The 16237-nt window shown below is 38.3% G+C and overlaps 1 protein-coding gene across 2 annotated transcripts in view; it reads right to left on the bottom strand.

Annotated features, from left to right (window-relative positions):
- Positions 1–14595: 14595 nt before the first annotated feature.
- top2a (DNA topoisomerase II alpha) overlaps positions 14596–16237 on the bottom strand; it is a 28880-nt gene continuing 27238 nt past the window's right edge. For both annotated transcript variants that reach the window (XM_051914803.1, XM_051914804.1), the window contains exons 34-35: positions 15921–16165; positions 14596–15061 (exon numbers count right to left, since the gene is read on the bottom strand). In XM_051914803.1, coding sequence (XP_051770763.1) covers positions 14921–15061; positions 15921–16165 — 386 coding nt within the window. In that variant the 3' untranslated portion in view covers positions 14596–14920. The remainder of the gene's footprint in view (positions 15062–15920; positions 16166–16237) is intronic.

Here is a 16237-nt window from a genome sequence, read left to right as displayed (position 1 = left end):
ACATTATCTTGGACACACGTCATTCTATATATGTAAGAACCTTTGGTAAGTGTCACAGGTGAGTCATAAATTCCAGAAGGACTATTCTCATCTGGGACGCTGTTAAACTCTCTTGGAGACTATTCCTTTGGCATGGTCACATGCCTCTAAAAATAATAAACAACCCTTGCAAGCACAATTAGATAAAACATTGGCAATATATTTAGGACTTCACTGGAACAGAACATAAAAACAACATCCACAGAGCAATGAAACAAACTTCTACACATGATTCACTGTCATAGTTTAATATATAGTAGTCTCAGCCTCAGACGTCACACCCACGGACTGTTGGCTGAACGTCTGATGCATATGGTACACTTAACTGGAAACACTTCAGGTTTTTCTAAGTCGTCATCTGGTTGGTTGAATTCTACAGGATGTCCGGAAGACGTGTGTGTCGCGTTCTTTAACGGTCTGCCTGGAAACAAATGCCGTGACGCCAAACCCCCTCGTGGAAGAAGAACGCCGTCATGTTTACAACTGTGACGATGAACGCTTACCAGGATCAACTAAACGCTGGATTTTCAAACGTATGTGAAGTTTGCGACTCCATTTTTACAGTAAACTTGCACAACATTCTTGAATGAATGATTATTAAATGCACGTCGGTCTGTTATTGTAGGAACATCGACTTTACATTTTCACGCCCCTAAACATGACGTGGAACAAAAAACTAACTGTGATTGGTTGCGTTACATGTCAGTCAAACATCCTCTTGGGCGGTCCTTAGCCAATAAAAGCTGCAATAGAGAGACTTTCTGTCGTCAGTCCGAAGGTCTGGCTACACGAGACTAAATATATAGTGACCAATGGTGCTATAAATCCTAAAAATAATTACACATGATAAGTATGCATATGTGGATACATTATTGACCTTCATGACCTCACACACAGTTGTCTTACATGTCTCATACAGCTATCATGAGCAGAGCAGAATTAAGTTCAAATTCTCTTTCTACAAAATATTAATTTGGTTGTATGAGCAAATTACTGTTGTATGAGCAAAACACTGTTACTGCATTCCTGACACGGGTCAGACCCTCATTCACCTCTCAGATACCAAATACAGACATTGCCTGTCACATAAATAGATACACTGGTGTTAAGAAAACTATGATTACCAATTCATTATATAATACAAGAAGAGGGACTGTAAATCCACCCCTTCACATGCCTAGAGCCACTGCTGTTACATAAAACTACAGCTGTGCTCCAATTGACAAGGTCCCAAACGGGGTACAGTATCTGTTAAAGTTCATTTTTACTTGACAAAACATGTTTATTTGAAATGTAAACATAGACGACACTTCAGTCACACATATTAGAGCGTGTTTGAAACATGTAAATACAGTTTCACTTCCTTTATTGTCTGTGACAAGCGAAATTGAACTTGGTGTCCTGGAGAAGTCTTGTGCAGCCAGACCTTCAGATTGACGGCAGAAGGTCTGGACTCTGTAGGAGCTTTCATTGGCCAAGGACCAGTGGTGGACAAAGTACACAACTCTATTACTTGAGTGAAAGTATAGATACTACTGGTCAAATATTACTCCATTAAAAGTGAAAGTTGTAAAGAAAGATTTTTACTTAAGTAAAAGTACAGAAGTATTGCATTTAAAAGTATTTAAGTATTAAAAGTGAAACCCTACCAGAAAAAAATAAGTAAAGTACAGATATTCAAAGTGTACTTAAGTACAGTATTCAAGTAAATGTATTGTACGTCGTTACTGTCCACCTCTGCCAAAGACTGCCCAAGAAGACGTCTGACCGACATGTAAAGCAACCAATCACAGTTTGTTTTGTTCAGCGTGCTGTCCTGTTGAAATCAACAAATCAGATGATGACTTCAAAACTCCACAAGTGTTTCCCATTTGTTGTGCATCAGACATTCAGCCTGAGATTGAATTTGCATTTTCATTCAGGCCATCTGCCATTTTAAGCCCGGAACACACCAAGCCGACAGTCGGCTGTCAGGCAGTTTTTGTTCGTTGGCCAACTAAGTTTTCTCAGTGTGTTCCGCACCGCCGGCTGAAGTTGGTCCTCGTTGGCTTTTTTTCAGCTCGTCGCTCAGTCGGGCCATCTGATCATTCCGATCGGCTGTTCAGCTACTGCCACCTGCTGGTACAGAAAGACATTTCTTCTTACGCAGGCGCAGAACGGACGTGCTACTTGGCCAGCGGGTGTCCAGCGTCGGTTTGGTGTGTCAGGGCAACTTTGGACCCAGACGCTGCCGACGTGAGCCAACCCTGCAGTCTGCTTTCATAGCCACTAGTTCATCAGCGTCGACTTGGTGTGTTCCGGGCTTCACACGCATTGGTCTAGCAGAACAATTATGTGAAAATCAGACCGAAAATTCTTTGTGTGAATGGATCTTTAGTCTTATAAGCCCAAAGTTTGACTTATTGACATTATTCTGATATTTAAAGGGGGGGTATAATGCTATTTCATGTATTCTGACTTATTTACACTGTTAAAGAGTTGGATTCTCATGCTAAACATGGCCAAAGTTTCAAAACATGAGTTGGACGTATGACAGAGTATTTCTGTTCCAAAAATTCTCTTCCAAATCCTCACAGGATTCAGACTTTTTTTTCGAGTATCGGCCTGAGTGATGTCAACAAGGTCAGAATTCCTTATACGGGCACTTCTCCCGCACACGTGGACCTGAGCGAGAGCTCAAGAGCACGCCCATCAACGCGCGTTCGGGTTTACGGAAGTCGTCGGCAGCGCTGCACAGGTCACAGGACTGCACGAAATCAACAATGTCACCAAAGAAGTGTGTTTTTGGTTGTGAGGGGAAGATAACCTTGCTTCCCAAAGAACCCAGTGTTCAGTGGAGCTGAGAGATTTGTTGTCACGCATTACATTGATGCACTCTCGATATTTGTTATTAAAATAACCATAGAAACTGATAGTTGCAATCACTTTTCTATTGGTTCAAATGAATGGAGAATATCTCATGTTTTTCAGAGCCCTCAGGATCTGCGCTTATGGTTTTATAAACAAGGCCCAGTTCTACGCTGGATTTACAGATCGTTTGAAAATGAAAGATGGAGCGGTCACAGCGATAATGATCCCGGTCATGAGTCGGAACCGCAGGTGGTGAGTAAAACTGCTTCAAATGTCTGTTTTGTTGACAATAGGCACCTATAATGTAAACAACACGAACGTAGTGAATTCATTATTTATCATTCATACACTATATTCATTATAGTGATTCAAAAGTTATCCATGGATAATGCGATAGTGTATTTTGTGTTTAAATATGTTTAGCTGTATTGTTTAGCTGACCATTGATAGCTTGTAGTAGACGATCGCTATGCAAAAGCTGCGCGTGCTCGTGACAGCTCGTCACTCTATCTTCACTCACAGGACACGCCTCCAGGCGCTCGGCTGTTTTCGGAAACACTCGGTACAGCGTATGTATCTTTTACAAATATGATTAAACTAAAGACTTTTTGGAGATATAAAGGATGCACTACTACTCTATAGGTACTCAAAATTAACATGAGATTGGCAGAAACTGTGTGTCGGCCATCACTAAATAAGTCGTTATTTTGTTTTTTTTGGCGCACCAAAAATATTCTCGTTGCTTTATAATATTAATATTGAACCACTGTACTCACATGAACTGATTTAAATATGTTTTTAGTACCTTTATGGATCTTGAGAGAGGAAATGTCATTGCTCCCTATGTAGGCCTCAATGAGCCATCGGATTTAAACAAAAATATCTTAATTTGTGTTCCAAAGAAAGTCTTAGGGGTGTAAAACAGCACAAGGGTGAGTAATTAATGACAGAATTTTCATTTTTGGGTGAACTAACCCTTTAATATTCATCAGCATTTTGAGTAAATTAAAACAAATATTAATCAATTAATTTCAGGTTGTTTTTTTTTCGTTTTGTTTTTTGAGTTAAAATACATTTCAATTTGCTGAAATCTGCCTCTCTTTCTATACCCACATATGTATGCAAAGAAGGGGAGTACCGGCACCTATATTTCCCACTGCTCCTCTCTGTTCCTTTTCTCCATGCAGAGAATCACTCGTTGAGTGAGTTGACCTAAATACAGGCACAGCTCCACACCGCACACAAGCCTGCCGGGCTTCAGAGAGGGAGAGAGGAAAACACTGAGAGTAAAGCAGAATAAAGTTTGAGACGTTAATCTTTTTTCCCTCTTTGGGCAGGAGAACAGTTACGTAAAAGCCATCTATAATTCCCTTCATGCGGATCAAAGGAATACAAGAACCCAATCTGCATACATGCGGCTACACACCCGCAGGCACAGACACACGTGTGTGTGTGTGTGAGAGAGGAGAGTTTCTTCCTTTCTTTAAGCAATCTATAAACCCACAGTCCTAATAAACAATAAACTGGTTGATACAAGCAACCTATGACACTAATCCACTACAGGGCTTTTCACACTGCACTTGACCCCAAGATATCAATGTTCTGAACTTTTTAACCAGGGTTAGAGAAGCGTTTTACACTTGGAATTTGGAAGGGGGGTGATCATTGCTTTTTACCCAGCCAGTGCAGACCAGACAGCATCACTGATTATATTGGGCTCTGTTTGCTTTTGTTGCGCCACTCGCATCTGGTGTAGACACGTTGTTATGGTAGTTGTGACATCTTAAGTAGATTGATCGTCTGCTTTATGTTTACCTGGCACTGGCAGTGCTTTCACAAACTTATCCATACTTAGTGCATAACCATGCATCATTCATTTATATATTTTACATGGCTCCCTACAATACTAAATTCTGATTCTTCAATCACGCCATCTAGCGGTCCATTTGAGTAGATTTAGGCCCTGTCCCACATTGAACCCTGGCCGCTCGTGATCTTCCTCCGAGTCCACACTTTCATGACATAATGCCGCTTTGACTGTCGGGTAGAAGTCTTCTGTGGAGCTTGGTGTTTCGCGCATCGAGAGCGCATATTGACAGCAAAGGATGCGCTTGCGAGCACACTTCTGAAACCTACAATGACAAAAGGGACACCCTACAGTCTTGTGGACTGAACTGACATGCGCATACGACGGCCATTTTAAGTCCACAACACCGCAAGTGCACATGAAGCGTGTCATTTGGGACAGGGCCTTGGATGTCCGAAATAGCTGCCCGAAGGCATTGCAAATATGGCCATGGAGTGAACTGACTTTCCTTGAAAGGACTTTACTCATATCACATGTTTGTACAGTCACAGAAACCCCACGTTTTGTAAAACAGCCAAGGAGATTTATGTGGTGACCTTTTTTCTTGCTGATGCAAAAGTGCGAGACAAGCCGCTATTTAAACCAGCTGCGCTCTGTATTTGTCTAAAGGTTGTTGAAACCGTTTAAAGTGGTTTAAAACGAAAACTGCAATTGTCTTTTCTTCTCTATTGTGATACATATCAAAGTAAAATGGCTTTCTGAATGAGGAAAAATGTAGGACAGGACTTTGTCTATTGGGAATTAACTGGATTGATCTCATGTGAGAGACGGGTTGAGGGCGATTCACCCCACCAACCACGCACCCCCCACCCGGGAACACAATTTCAACCGAGGAAGGCCCAAAGCAACAACCTGCACCAGGGCCCAGGATACCCTAGCTACAGCCCTGGACGAGTGGGACATGTCCCCACCACTTTTTAAAACATCTCGCGGCACGGATGTATCTAATATAAAAGGAGGCATCTCCAGTTTATTAGTTAGTTTGTGTTAATTAAGAGGCTATCTGGCACTGGAATGTGTTGTTTTCGAAATAATGCTGAGTGTTTGTTGCCACTGTTATCAGTGGTGGAAGGCAATGTTCTCTAAGGGCTTGTACACACACTTCACAGCGTTCACACAGACGAGCACTTCAATCTTTGGCTTTAACGCTGTTCGGGAGACACTTTATTCGTTCCGGTGAAATCACAAAACAAACCAAACGTGTCTCTGCACTTGATATACAATCACTGATTAACATCTTTGGTTTTAATGAGAAAAAATAAATAAATATACGAGGGCAGATTAGAACACTGAACCTCTGGCATGCTTAGCAAAAATTCTCCTACCAGACCATACAAACATTGAAGGCAGGTTGACATTTATTCACTGACGTAAAGATGAAACTATCACATCAAACACATTAAAAGTTCTGTCAATAAATTAAACTTATTGTAATTAGGGCCTGAGCACTGATGGATGATGTGAGGACCCTATTGTAATTGCTCGGCCAATTCTTCTTCTTCTCCGAAATGAATCGCATTTTTGAGGGCCTAAACATGCTCGAAAACTCACGCGTCAGAAGTGGTAAAAAATTTAAGTCTGATATGGGTTTTAGAATTAGGTGTGGCAAAATGGCTCGAAAGCGCCACCTACAAAATTATAAGCGCCCTTCGTGCTACGTTTCACGTACAGGTATGAAATTCGGTAGACAGATGTAACAGCCCAATACCTACAAAATAGCCCATAGGTGCAAAATCTGTAAACCCAACAGGAAGTGAGATATTTTGAATTTTCTCTGCAAAATTTTGGCAGTTTTTGCCATTTCCACGTTGTACTTTAACAAACTCCTCCTAGAGCTTTATTCAGATCAACATCATATTTGGTCAGTCTAATCTAAAGGCCTTTAAGACGTTAATTTGCGAAGATCTAGAGTTTTCACTGAAGGGCGTGTCTGTGGCGGCCTGGCAAACTTCGATGTTTCGCCATAAAACAGGAAGTTGTTGTAACTCGGGCATACAATGTCCAATCTGTCCGAAACTTCACATGAGTCCTGGCCTGAAGACATCTACATGGCAATATTTAGTTACAGTCATAGCGCCACCTGTGGGTAACAGGAAATGACATGTTTTACACTTTGATTAATTCCTCATAGAGATTTAACCAGAAGCACATCATATACGGTCAGTCTAATCTTAAGGCCTTCGCGATGTTAAATTTCAAAGATCTTGACTTTTCGTTGAAGGGCGTGTCCGTGGCGGACCAACAAAGTCTGATGTTTCACCATGAAAGGGGAATCACATTTTGAGGGCCTAAACATGCTCAAAAACTCATGAAACTTTTGCACACGCGTCAGAAGTGGTGAAAATGTACGTCTGATATGGGTTTCAGAATTATGTGTGGCAAAATGTCTCGATAGCACCACCTACAAAATTTCAAGGAAGTGCCCCTGACTCTATGTTTCACGTACAAATATGAAATTCGGTACACACATCTCACAGCCCAATACCTACAAAAAAGGTCTCTCACATTTGAATATGCCATGAAGTGCCAAACATACTAGAAACACGTTAAATCATGCATCACCTGGCTAAATGCTAATGTGTGCGATTAACGCCACAAAACAGTAAGTTGTTGTAACTCAGGTATACAATGTCTGATCTGCTCCAAACTTCACATGTTTGATAATAGTCCTGGCCTGAAAACATCTACATGGCAATATTCAGTTACAGTCAAAGCGCCACCTGTTGGCAGCAGGAAGTGTGGCACTTTGAAATGGCTTTGCCATATTTCCCTTGTATTTACTCGCTTACATGCATGTCGCCCACTGTTCACTGTTTTCCTGATGCCAACGGGTGGCGGTGAGCCCGGGTGCGAGGGCCCTTTCGTCGCTGCTTGCAGCTTTAATTGATATTGTAATGTTATTTTTTGTGCAATTTGTTATTGTACATTTCTGATATTTCCTTGTATTAGCACCCCCACCCCCCGTCCCACCCACTTTTTAAACAAAGTTACATCAATGACTGAAAGAACATTTGTTCTTAAAGGGATAGTTCACCCAAAAATGACAATTCTGTCATCATTTTACTCACTCTTAAGTTGTTCTAAACCTGTATGAATTTCTTTCTTTCTGAACACAAAAGAAGATATTTTGAAGAATATGGGTAACCAAACAGTTGATGGAAAATACATCTAAAAATACAACTGAGGTCAATGGGGCCCGTCAACTTTGAAAGAACCTTGTCAGAACGTCATCCAAAGTTCTGTGAACATTTGGCTGGGTTATGCAAATTGTGCGTTAGAAGCTCATTGCTATACTAACACTTGTTTTGTCAATAAAAATAAATGTTATTTTAGGTCTATTTGTATATTGGTGTGTTCAATTCCTCCAGGGAAGTTCATATTTACAAGTTGGGAAGTGGTATTTACGACGTCAAGTGTGTTCAAGTCACTTTTGTTGGAGCAAAGTGGCGGTGTACCTTTTCTTAATTAATTACCCAAAAATATAGAAAGGATTTTAAATTCCACTTCTAGAAAATGAAGAACAAAGATTGTGCATCAGGTGTGTTTTGCTTTATTTTAAATTAATTTACGAAGCCACAATAAACTTTTGTTACATATTATATTGTTGTATTACAATGCTAGTATATTTTGTGCAGGCAATTAGATTATTTTGTTGTAAATAAAAAAATGCCTGTTAATGTCACTGCTAAATACCTATAAGTATTGTGGTTTTCAGCCATGTTTCTCACTGACACACCCCCAACTCGTAAACTTGGGGCTTAAAAAAAATATAAAGCTTCCCACTCGTATTTACGTCTTTGTGGTGGCATTCATGTGCATTCAACATGTAAATATGATCTTTCCGACATGAATTGAACACACCATATGTGTGGTCAGGGGGCTTCATCAGTATACTGGGGCATTTAAAGTGTCCCTATTTAAATGCTATTATATGTACAAAAATTTGTCTTTCCCACCAGTAGAGAGTCGTTCAAAATCTGCACAATAAAGATCTTTTTCATTGCTGACAAATGATAAAACTCAATAGCAAGTTTGGTTTTCGACAATAGCACTTCATCCAGTGCTCTTGAGGTGCAAATGAATCAAACTAAATTCAGACCTTTTTTTATTTTTATTTTGCAAAACTGTTTCACCAATTAGTTCAAAAGAGTAATACATAAGCAAATCTGGCATCACTAGTTCCAATTCTAAACAGCTGATAGCAGACATACGACATGATGCTTTATGATGAATGTCACGTGAACAAACGAAACAGGTCTTATTGCATCCGCTTGCCAGAGAAAGTGTTAACGGCAGTACGAACTGATGGCAATATCTATGGACTTTTAAGGTAATTAGCTAAGCTAGCTAGTTCTTTTTATTGTTTGTGTTTTATTTGATTTAAATATCTAAATTTTAGTGAGAATAAGAAAAATTAAAACTTTTAGATATCAATCTGCATATGCGATGAACATCGTTTATGCTCATCTTTGCTCGCTCCTTTGAAGGTATCTTGAGTAAAATGGCTGGCCATAATTTACTGGCCATAAATATTTTTTACTGGCCATGAAATGTTTTTTTTGCAAAAACAGGCAGTTATGACACCAACATTTTAGATGCCAGTGAAAATTCAGAATTCTCTATACCCTAATATAAATTTAAAACATTATTAAAGACAAATAAAGTAAGTAATAGCACAAAAATACAACAGAACAAAAATACAAATGAAATTAAAGCTGCAAGCAGCGATGAAAGGGCCCTCACACCCGGGCTCACCGCCACCCGGTGGCCTTAGGAAAACTGTGAACAGTGGGCGATGGTCATTTAAGTGGATAAACAGAGGAGAAATATGGCAAAGTCATTTTGATGCACCACAGTTCCTGCTGCCAACAGGTGGTGCTTTGATTATAACTGAATATTGCCATGTAGATGTCTTCAGGCCAGGACTATTATCAAACATGTGAAGTTTGGAGCAGATCGGACATTGTATGCCTGAGTTACAGCAGCTTCCTCTTTCATGGCGAAACATCAGACTTTGTCAGGCTGCCAAGGACACGCCCTTCAGCGAAAACTCAAGATCTTTGCAAGTTAACATTGTTAAGGCCTTAAGATTAGACAGATCAAATATGATGTTGATCTGGTTAAATCTCTACGAGGAGTTAATCACAGTGTAAAACACGATATTTCCTGTTGCCTGCAGGTGGCGCTATGACTGTAACTGAATATTGTCATTTAGATGTCTTAATTTCAGATGTAAATTTTCACCACTTCTGATGCATGTGCAAAGTTTCATGGGTTTTCAAGCATGTTTAGGCCCTCAAAAATGCGATTAATTTTGGAAAAGAAGAATAATTGTCCGAGCAATTACAATAGGGTCCTCACACCATCGGTGCTCGGGACCTAATAAACTGTACTTTTTAGGGACGTTTTCAGGTAGGTCTAGCAGTAGTATTTAAATGTAAAACACTGCATCTTCACTGTATAAATTAAACAGATGAATCCTTATTAAAGTTAAAAAAAAAAGTTATTCAGACAAGAGCAGTGAGTGATTTTCTCTTTGTTTTTTGTTGTTTGATTAACATTAACGACAGACAGCAGCAGGATAATTAGGCTGTGTACGGTATATTAATTATTAATGTGTATTAATATAGCGTGTACTGATCCTGTACACATGCATTTTCTTTCTCAACTATTTACGTTAAGACATAGCCGACCATGTTTACTAGGATACTTTGTGTGAATTTGTTCTTTCAAGCACAAGATATGAAAGAGAGCTCAATTCAGTATTTGCGTGCTGTCTGAGACACGGCTTTTTGGGTGTGCGCTTCGGATGTTGGCGCACAGAAAACTTCTCAACAGCCGCTATAAACTAATTGAGTTCTCTTTCACGTCTTGTGCTTGAATATTTAAACGGAGCGTCTAATTACACTAAGTGCAAATAGCATCCCTTGTTGGCAAACACTATTTACACTAGCTCCGCCCACCAATGTCTGGTTGGCCCACTCAAGTTTTAAAAAAGACATACAAGATTCAACGTCTTTAGTGGCGCAGCAGTAGCGAATAAGGCTCACAGACCTGGCTTTTTACGCGGGTTTGAATCCGCCTTTTTCCGAGCTCACATTTATTTTCAATAAAAATTAAAATAATTTTCTAAAAGTGGAAATAAACTGCGAATGAGTGTTTAATAATATTAAAAGTGTTTATTGGGTAGGGTTAAGGGTAGGTGTAGGGAGGGTTTTTATTCTCCCAATAAAGCAGCATCCATTTAATAATTTTAATAAATATAATCATTTACACTCTATGATATTATAGCATCCTGTTAATGTACAAAAATACTGAGGTACAAATAGTATCTGCCAATATAAAGTACAGACAGCATCTAAATACTATTTACTTTTATTGCAAAGAACTGATATTTTTACATGGTATAAATAAAATCTATCGCTATTTTCACCAAGTGTAAATATCATCTATTGCTAAGAAAATATACTATTTTCACTTAGTGTAAATAGCATCTACTGCTGATTGCACATAGTGTATTGCCATATTTACTGTCATATTTAAATGGACAAGGCTTAAAATTTTGTGACGATGCAGCACTGGTCCGTCAACTGTTTAGAGCGTCCTTCACCTTTGTTCACGTTCAAGTTCTCACAACATTGCATTGTTCGAATTTATAAAAATGTTACTGGCCAACTGGCGATTGACACCGTTTCATACTTGCTAAAGCCTGTTTTTACTTGCATTTGGCAAATGTTAATTTTAGGCCCAGTGGGTTGTACTGTTATTTAATGTTTTTGGATTTCAAGAAATTTCAGTAGACAAAAAACTCCAGAAAACATGAGCTGTGGAAAATTATAGGCTATATGATCTAGGAGCTTTATACAGCAGATGCCATTGAAAACATGCTTTCATACCTGTCATGGTGCTGCTCTGAATAAAGTCTATTGAGGAAATATTATCTATGCGGTAATATCAGACAAGGATTTATCAATAATATTTCACTGGGACACAGAAGTATTTCATTGGGGCTGTTGAAAAAGTCATCTTTTATTTACTTTCTTACTAAATACAAATCTAAATATAAAACACAACTCTTTAATATAAAAAAAATGTAAAAGCATTTTTTTTACATGGTCAAAAACACTAGCCTAATTGAGAAATTTCTGGAATGTCTGATAAAAGTGTATTTTTAAATTTGACTTTTAGGGTTAAATTTGCATTGAACAAAGTTGCGCAATTGTCTCAGTAGCAGAGAAGAGCAAAGACAAAAGGAAGAAAGACAGAGTGAAAAACAGTGTTGTGAGAAAATGAGACAATTCTACCATCTCCTGTCTGCAGTGAGGTATTGCAAATGAACATCATGCTGAGATCCACCCAACATCTTTGTCTTGTAACAAGAGCATATGTAATGGTAATGTCCTGCTTATTACAGAGTTTAAAATATTGTATTGTTCAGGGTGACTGTTGGATATTGGATTAGAGAGGACTGTAGCTAAAATTGACTGCTATGGAAAACTTGACAACTGTCAGTGATTTAGGTCATTGTACAAAAATATTAGACTGTAGAATAGCACAACTGACCAGTCACAGAACAAAAATTATTAACATGTAATTGATCATGCTTGGGTATTTGTAAAAATGATCTTGTTTTGAATGTTATCTTAGGTTCTGTAGACTTTAAATTTAGCAAATAGGATATAGCATATATATATCAGAACAATTATACTGTTGATTATTATATATATATATATATATATATATATATATATATACATACACACACACACACACACACACACAATAATATACCTCAACAGCATGCACGTTTCATGTCATGCATTTTAAAGTCACCGTGAAATCAAAATGGACCATTTTCTTAGTTTTTATTGAAATATTGCAATATTTGTTATAAATGACTTCTGCACATTTATGTGCCCTAAATAATCCTCAAACTAACTTCCCCTTCCCTCTTGTCACATCATTTCCTCTCTGATGACGTTTACTGGCATGAGGGCGGGACAACCTGTCAATCACGAGATCACAGCAATAGCAAACCACAACCATCCAACCAGTTCCAGATGGACAAAATCAAGTCCCGCCCTACATGTTTTCTTGTTCAAGAAGCCATTTCTCTTGGATGAACGTCACAATAGGAAAGAAAAGACTATCGCAACTTCCGTTTCAAGCAGACTTTAACATATTTTAACAGCACAAATTATAACAAGGCACCTTCCATTCATTGCCAGTTCAGGTGTCAAATCCAACAATTAAATTCAGTTCTTCAGTACATAAACCCACTCTTGTTTTTAAAGACTTCAGATCAGAGCGGCGATCAGAATGAGAACATGTAGGTTGGTACTATGGATGCCAGTGTACGCTTTTTTTTTTTTTTTTTTAAAGGAACACTCCACTTTTTTTGAAAATAGGCTAATATTCCAACTCCCCTAGAGTTAAACAGTTGAGTTTTACCATTTTTGAATCCATTCAGCCGATCTCCGGGTCTGGCGGTACCACTTTTAACATAGCTTAGCATAGTTCATTTAATCTGATTAGACCGTTAGCATCTCGTTAAAAAAAATGACCAAAGAGTTTCAATATTTTTCCTATTTAAAACTTGACTCTTCTGTAGTTACATTGTGTACTAAGACCGACGGAAAATTAAAAGTTGCGATTTTCTAGGTCGATATGACTAGGAACTATACTCTCATTCCGGCGTAATAATCAAGGAACTTTGCTGCCGTACCATGGCTGCAGCAGGCGCAATGATATTACGCAGCGTCTCTCACAAATGTCTCCATGGTTGCAAGGCACGCTCCCTGTGCAAGCAGGGGGTCACAGGCGCTGCGTAATATCATTGCGCCTGCTGCACCCATGATACGGCAGCAAAGTTCCTTGATTATTACGCCGGAATGAGAGTATAGTTCCTAGCCATATCGGCCTAGAAAATGACAACTTTTCATTTTCCGTCAGTCTTAGTACACGATGTAACTACAGAAGAGTCAAGTTTTAAATAGGAAAAATATTGAAACTCTTTGGTCATTTTTTAACGAGATGCTAACGGTCTAATCAGATTCAATGAACTATGCTAAGCTATGCTAAAAGTGGAACCGCCAGACCCGGAGATCGGCTGAATGGATTCGAAAACAATAAAACTCAACTGTTTAACTCTAGGGGAGGTGGAAAATGAGCCTATTTTCAAAAAAAGTGGAGTGTTCCTTTAAATTAATTAAAAATGTGTATACAAGGGGTGCCCAACCATGTTCCTGGGATGTTCTACCTTCCTTGCAAAGTTCAGCTCCAACCCTGATCAAACACACCTGAACCCGCAAATTAAGAACTTCAGTAACACTTGATAATTACGGACAGGTGTGTTGGAGCAGGGTTGGAACTGAAGTCTGCAGGAAGGTAGATCTCCAGAAACAGGATTGGGCACCTCTGATATATGATGCATTGCATCAAACAAAACAGTTGGTCACAAGACACATGAGAACCAATGATCTAAGCAGAGTGAATGGCTGCCAAAAAATAAAAAAATAAATAACCTAGATTTTGCAAAAATTCTCAGCATATGGGTTTAGAATGGCAGGAGAGTAGGCAAATTACAGAATTGTTGCAGGCAGTGTTGTGGAGTTAATATTGCAATGCATTACTAACTTGCGTACTTTTCCAAATAAGTAACTTGCGTTACTTATTTGGAAAAATAACTCATTTTATTGTAAATTTAAAAGTAATGTGTTACTTTATTAGGTACTTGAAAAAAGTCATCCGATTATTTAACTTGTGTTACTTTCCCAACACTGATTGCAGGAAACGGGAAACCAACAGTACTAATAGTAAAAATGACTAGAACAGTCAAATCTTACTGGAAAAATTTATTACAAGCTTTGAAAAGAACATATAAAATATTTACAAGACAAGACAACATGTATAAAAACAACAATGAACAAGGTGAGAAACTAAGAACACAGGTCAAATACATGTGGCTAGTTAGTCTGTCGGTCTCTTTAAAAAAAAGAGCCAATATAAAATAGCTTTAACTTTATTGCAGAAAGCCTAAGATATTTTAAGCTTTATTTTCTTTTAAAAAACATATCCTTTTGTTTTTTTTTCTTCACTCAAATAATAATAAAAAAAATCTAACAGCTCTTTGAATATAATGAATACAGGCTTATTTCAGAAGATTTAATAGTCATCAGACTCCGAATCGAGAGCGTAGGTCACAGGTTTGGTGGTGCGTGCAGCACGGCTTCTGGGAGCTGCAGATGTCACTACCTTCTCTTCTAGCTGAAAGCTGTCGTCGTCATCATCCCAGCTCTTCGCTTTCTGAAATGGGAAATGAAATCATGATTAAACTCGCAAGCTTTCAAATAAATTCTTAGCTACTAGAAAATCATGTATATTTGCTTTAATGCTTATACTTTGTTTCTCTGTACTTTATTACTAACAGTTTATTTGCATTGAACAAATATTTGTAAAGCACTGTTTTTGAATGCTACATGCTATTGTTTTAATCTGCCAAATTTAATCAGAATATTTGTTTTCACTTTGGTTAAGAGTTATATATAGCAGATATTAGCAGAGTACTCACATAAAATACATATCAATATCAGCTGTCACTATAACACCATCTACACCGGATGCGACAAAGCGACCACTGCAAATCTATTTGTTCTTTGTGTCAGAAGTACCACGAGCACTTCGAGTACATCAGAAATGGAACTGGCCATCAGTTTACTGTCGTGGGATTTGTCGGGTCGCATCACATCCAGTGTAGACAGCAACACTGATTTTAATTCCATCATATTTAACAAGATTTTTCTAAAACATTATATATGGATAATCAAGTTGCTTTTTGGTCAAGCAAGTGTTCATCTTAAAATATTACCAACAATATAAAATTTACTCTTACGTTTACTTTACAAAAATCAGTAAAACTTTCACAGCAAAAAAGATGTGAACCACAATCTGAAATTGGGATGTTTTTAGAATACTAAAATGCCTTTTACTTGCTAAAAAAATAAAAATCAACCAACCTAGATGACAGAAGGCATGTAGTAGATTTTGTACCACAGTTATTATATTGATAATTTATAGGCCTTAGAAATTTGCTTATCAAATATAATACAGCTGGCTTTATAGAGTTAAAATGCAAATTTTTCTCAACAGTAAAGTGCTTAACTACCTTTCCAGCAGTGCTTTTGCCCTTAAGGCGAGCCATGAGATTGCCACCGTCAGAATCCGAGCTGTCCGATTGGTCACTGCTCAGGGCGGTCTTCCTTTTCTTGGCTGGTTTCTTCTCAACTACAGCAGGGGCTGCGCTTTCCGAGTCGGTGGATGATAGTTTGACAGCAGTAGGCTTCTTGGTGGCTTTGGGTTTTTTAGGACTTGTCTTGGAGAGCACATCAAGGATTGAGGGCTGTTTTGCATCTACAATGATGAAACCATTAATGTTAATAAAATTATCTATACTGATATTCAGTATTACCAAGTAATGCCATT

The sequence above is a fragment of the Ctenopharyngodon idella genome, chromosome 12 (genome assembly GCF_019924925.1).
Source record: "Ctenopharyngodon idella isolate HZGC_01 chromosome 12, HZGC01, whole genome shotgun sequence".
NCBI lineage: Eukaryota > Metazoa > Chordata > Actinopteri > Cypriniformes > Xenocyprididae > Ctenopharyngodon > Ctenopharyngodon idella.
Note: the sequence above shows the minus strand (reverse complement) of the source record. Positions and strands in the feature narration are given on the sequence as shown.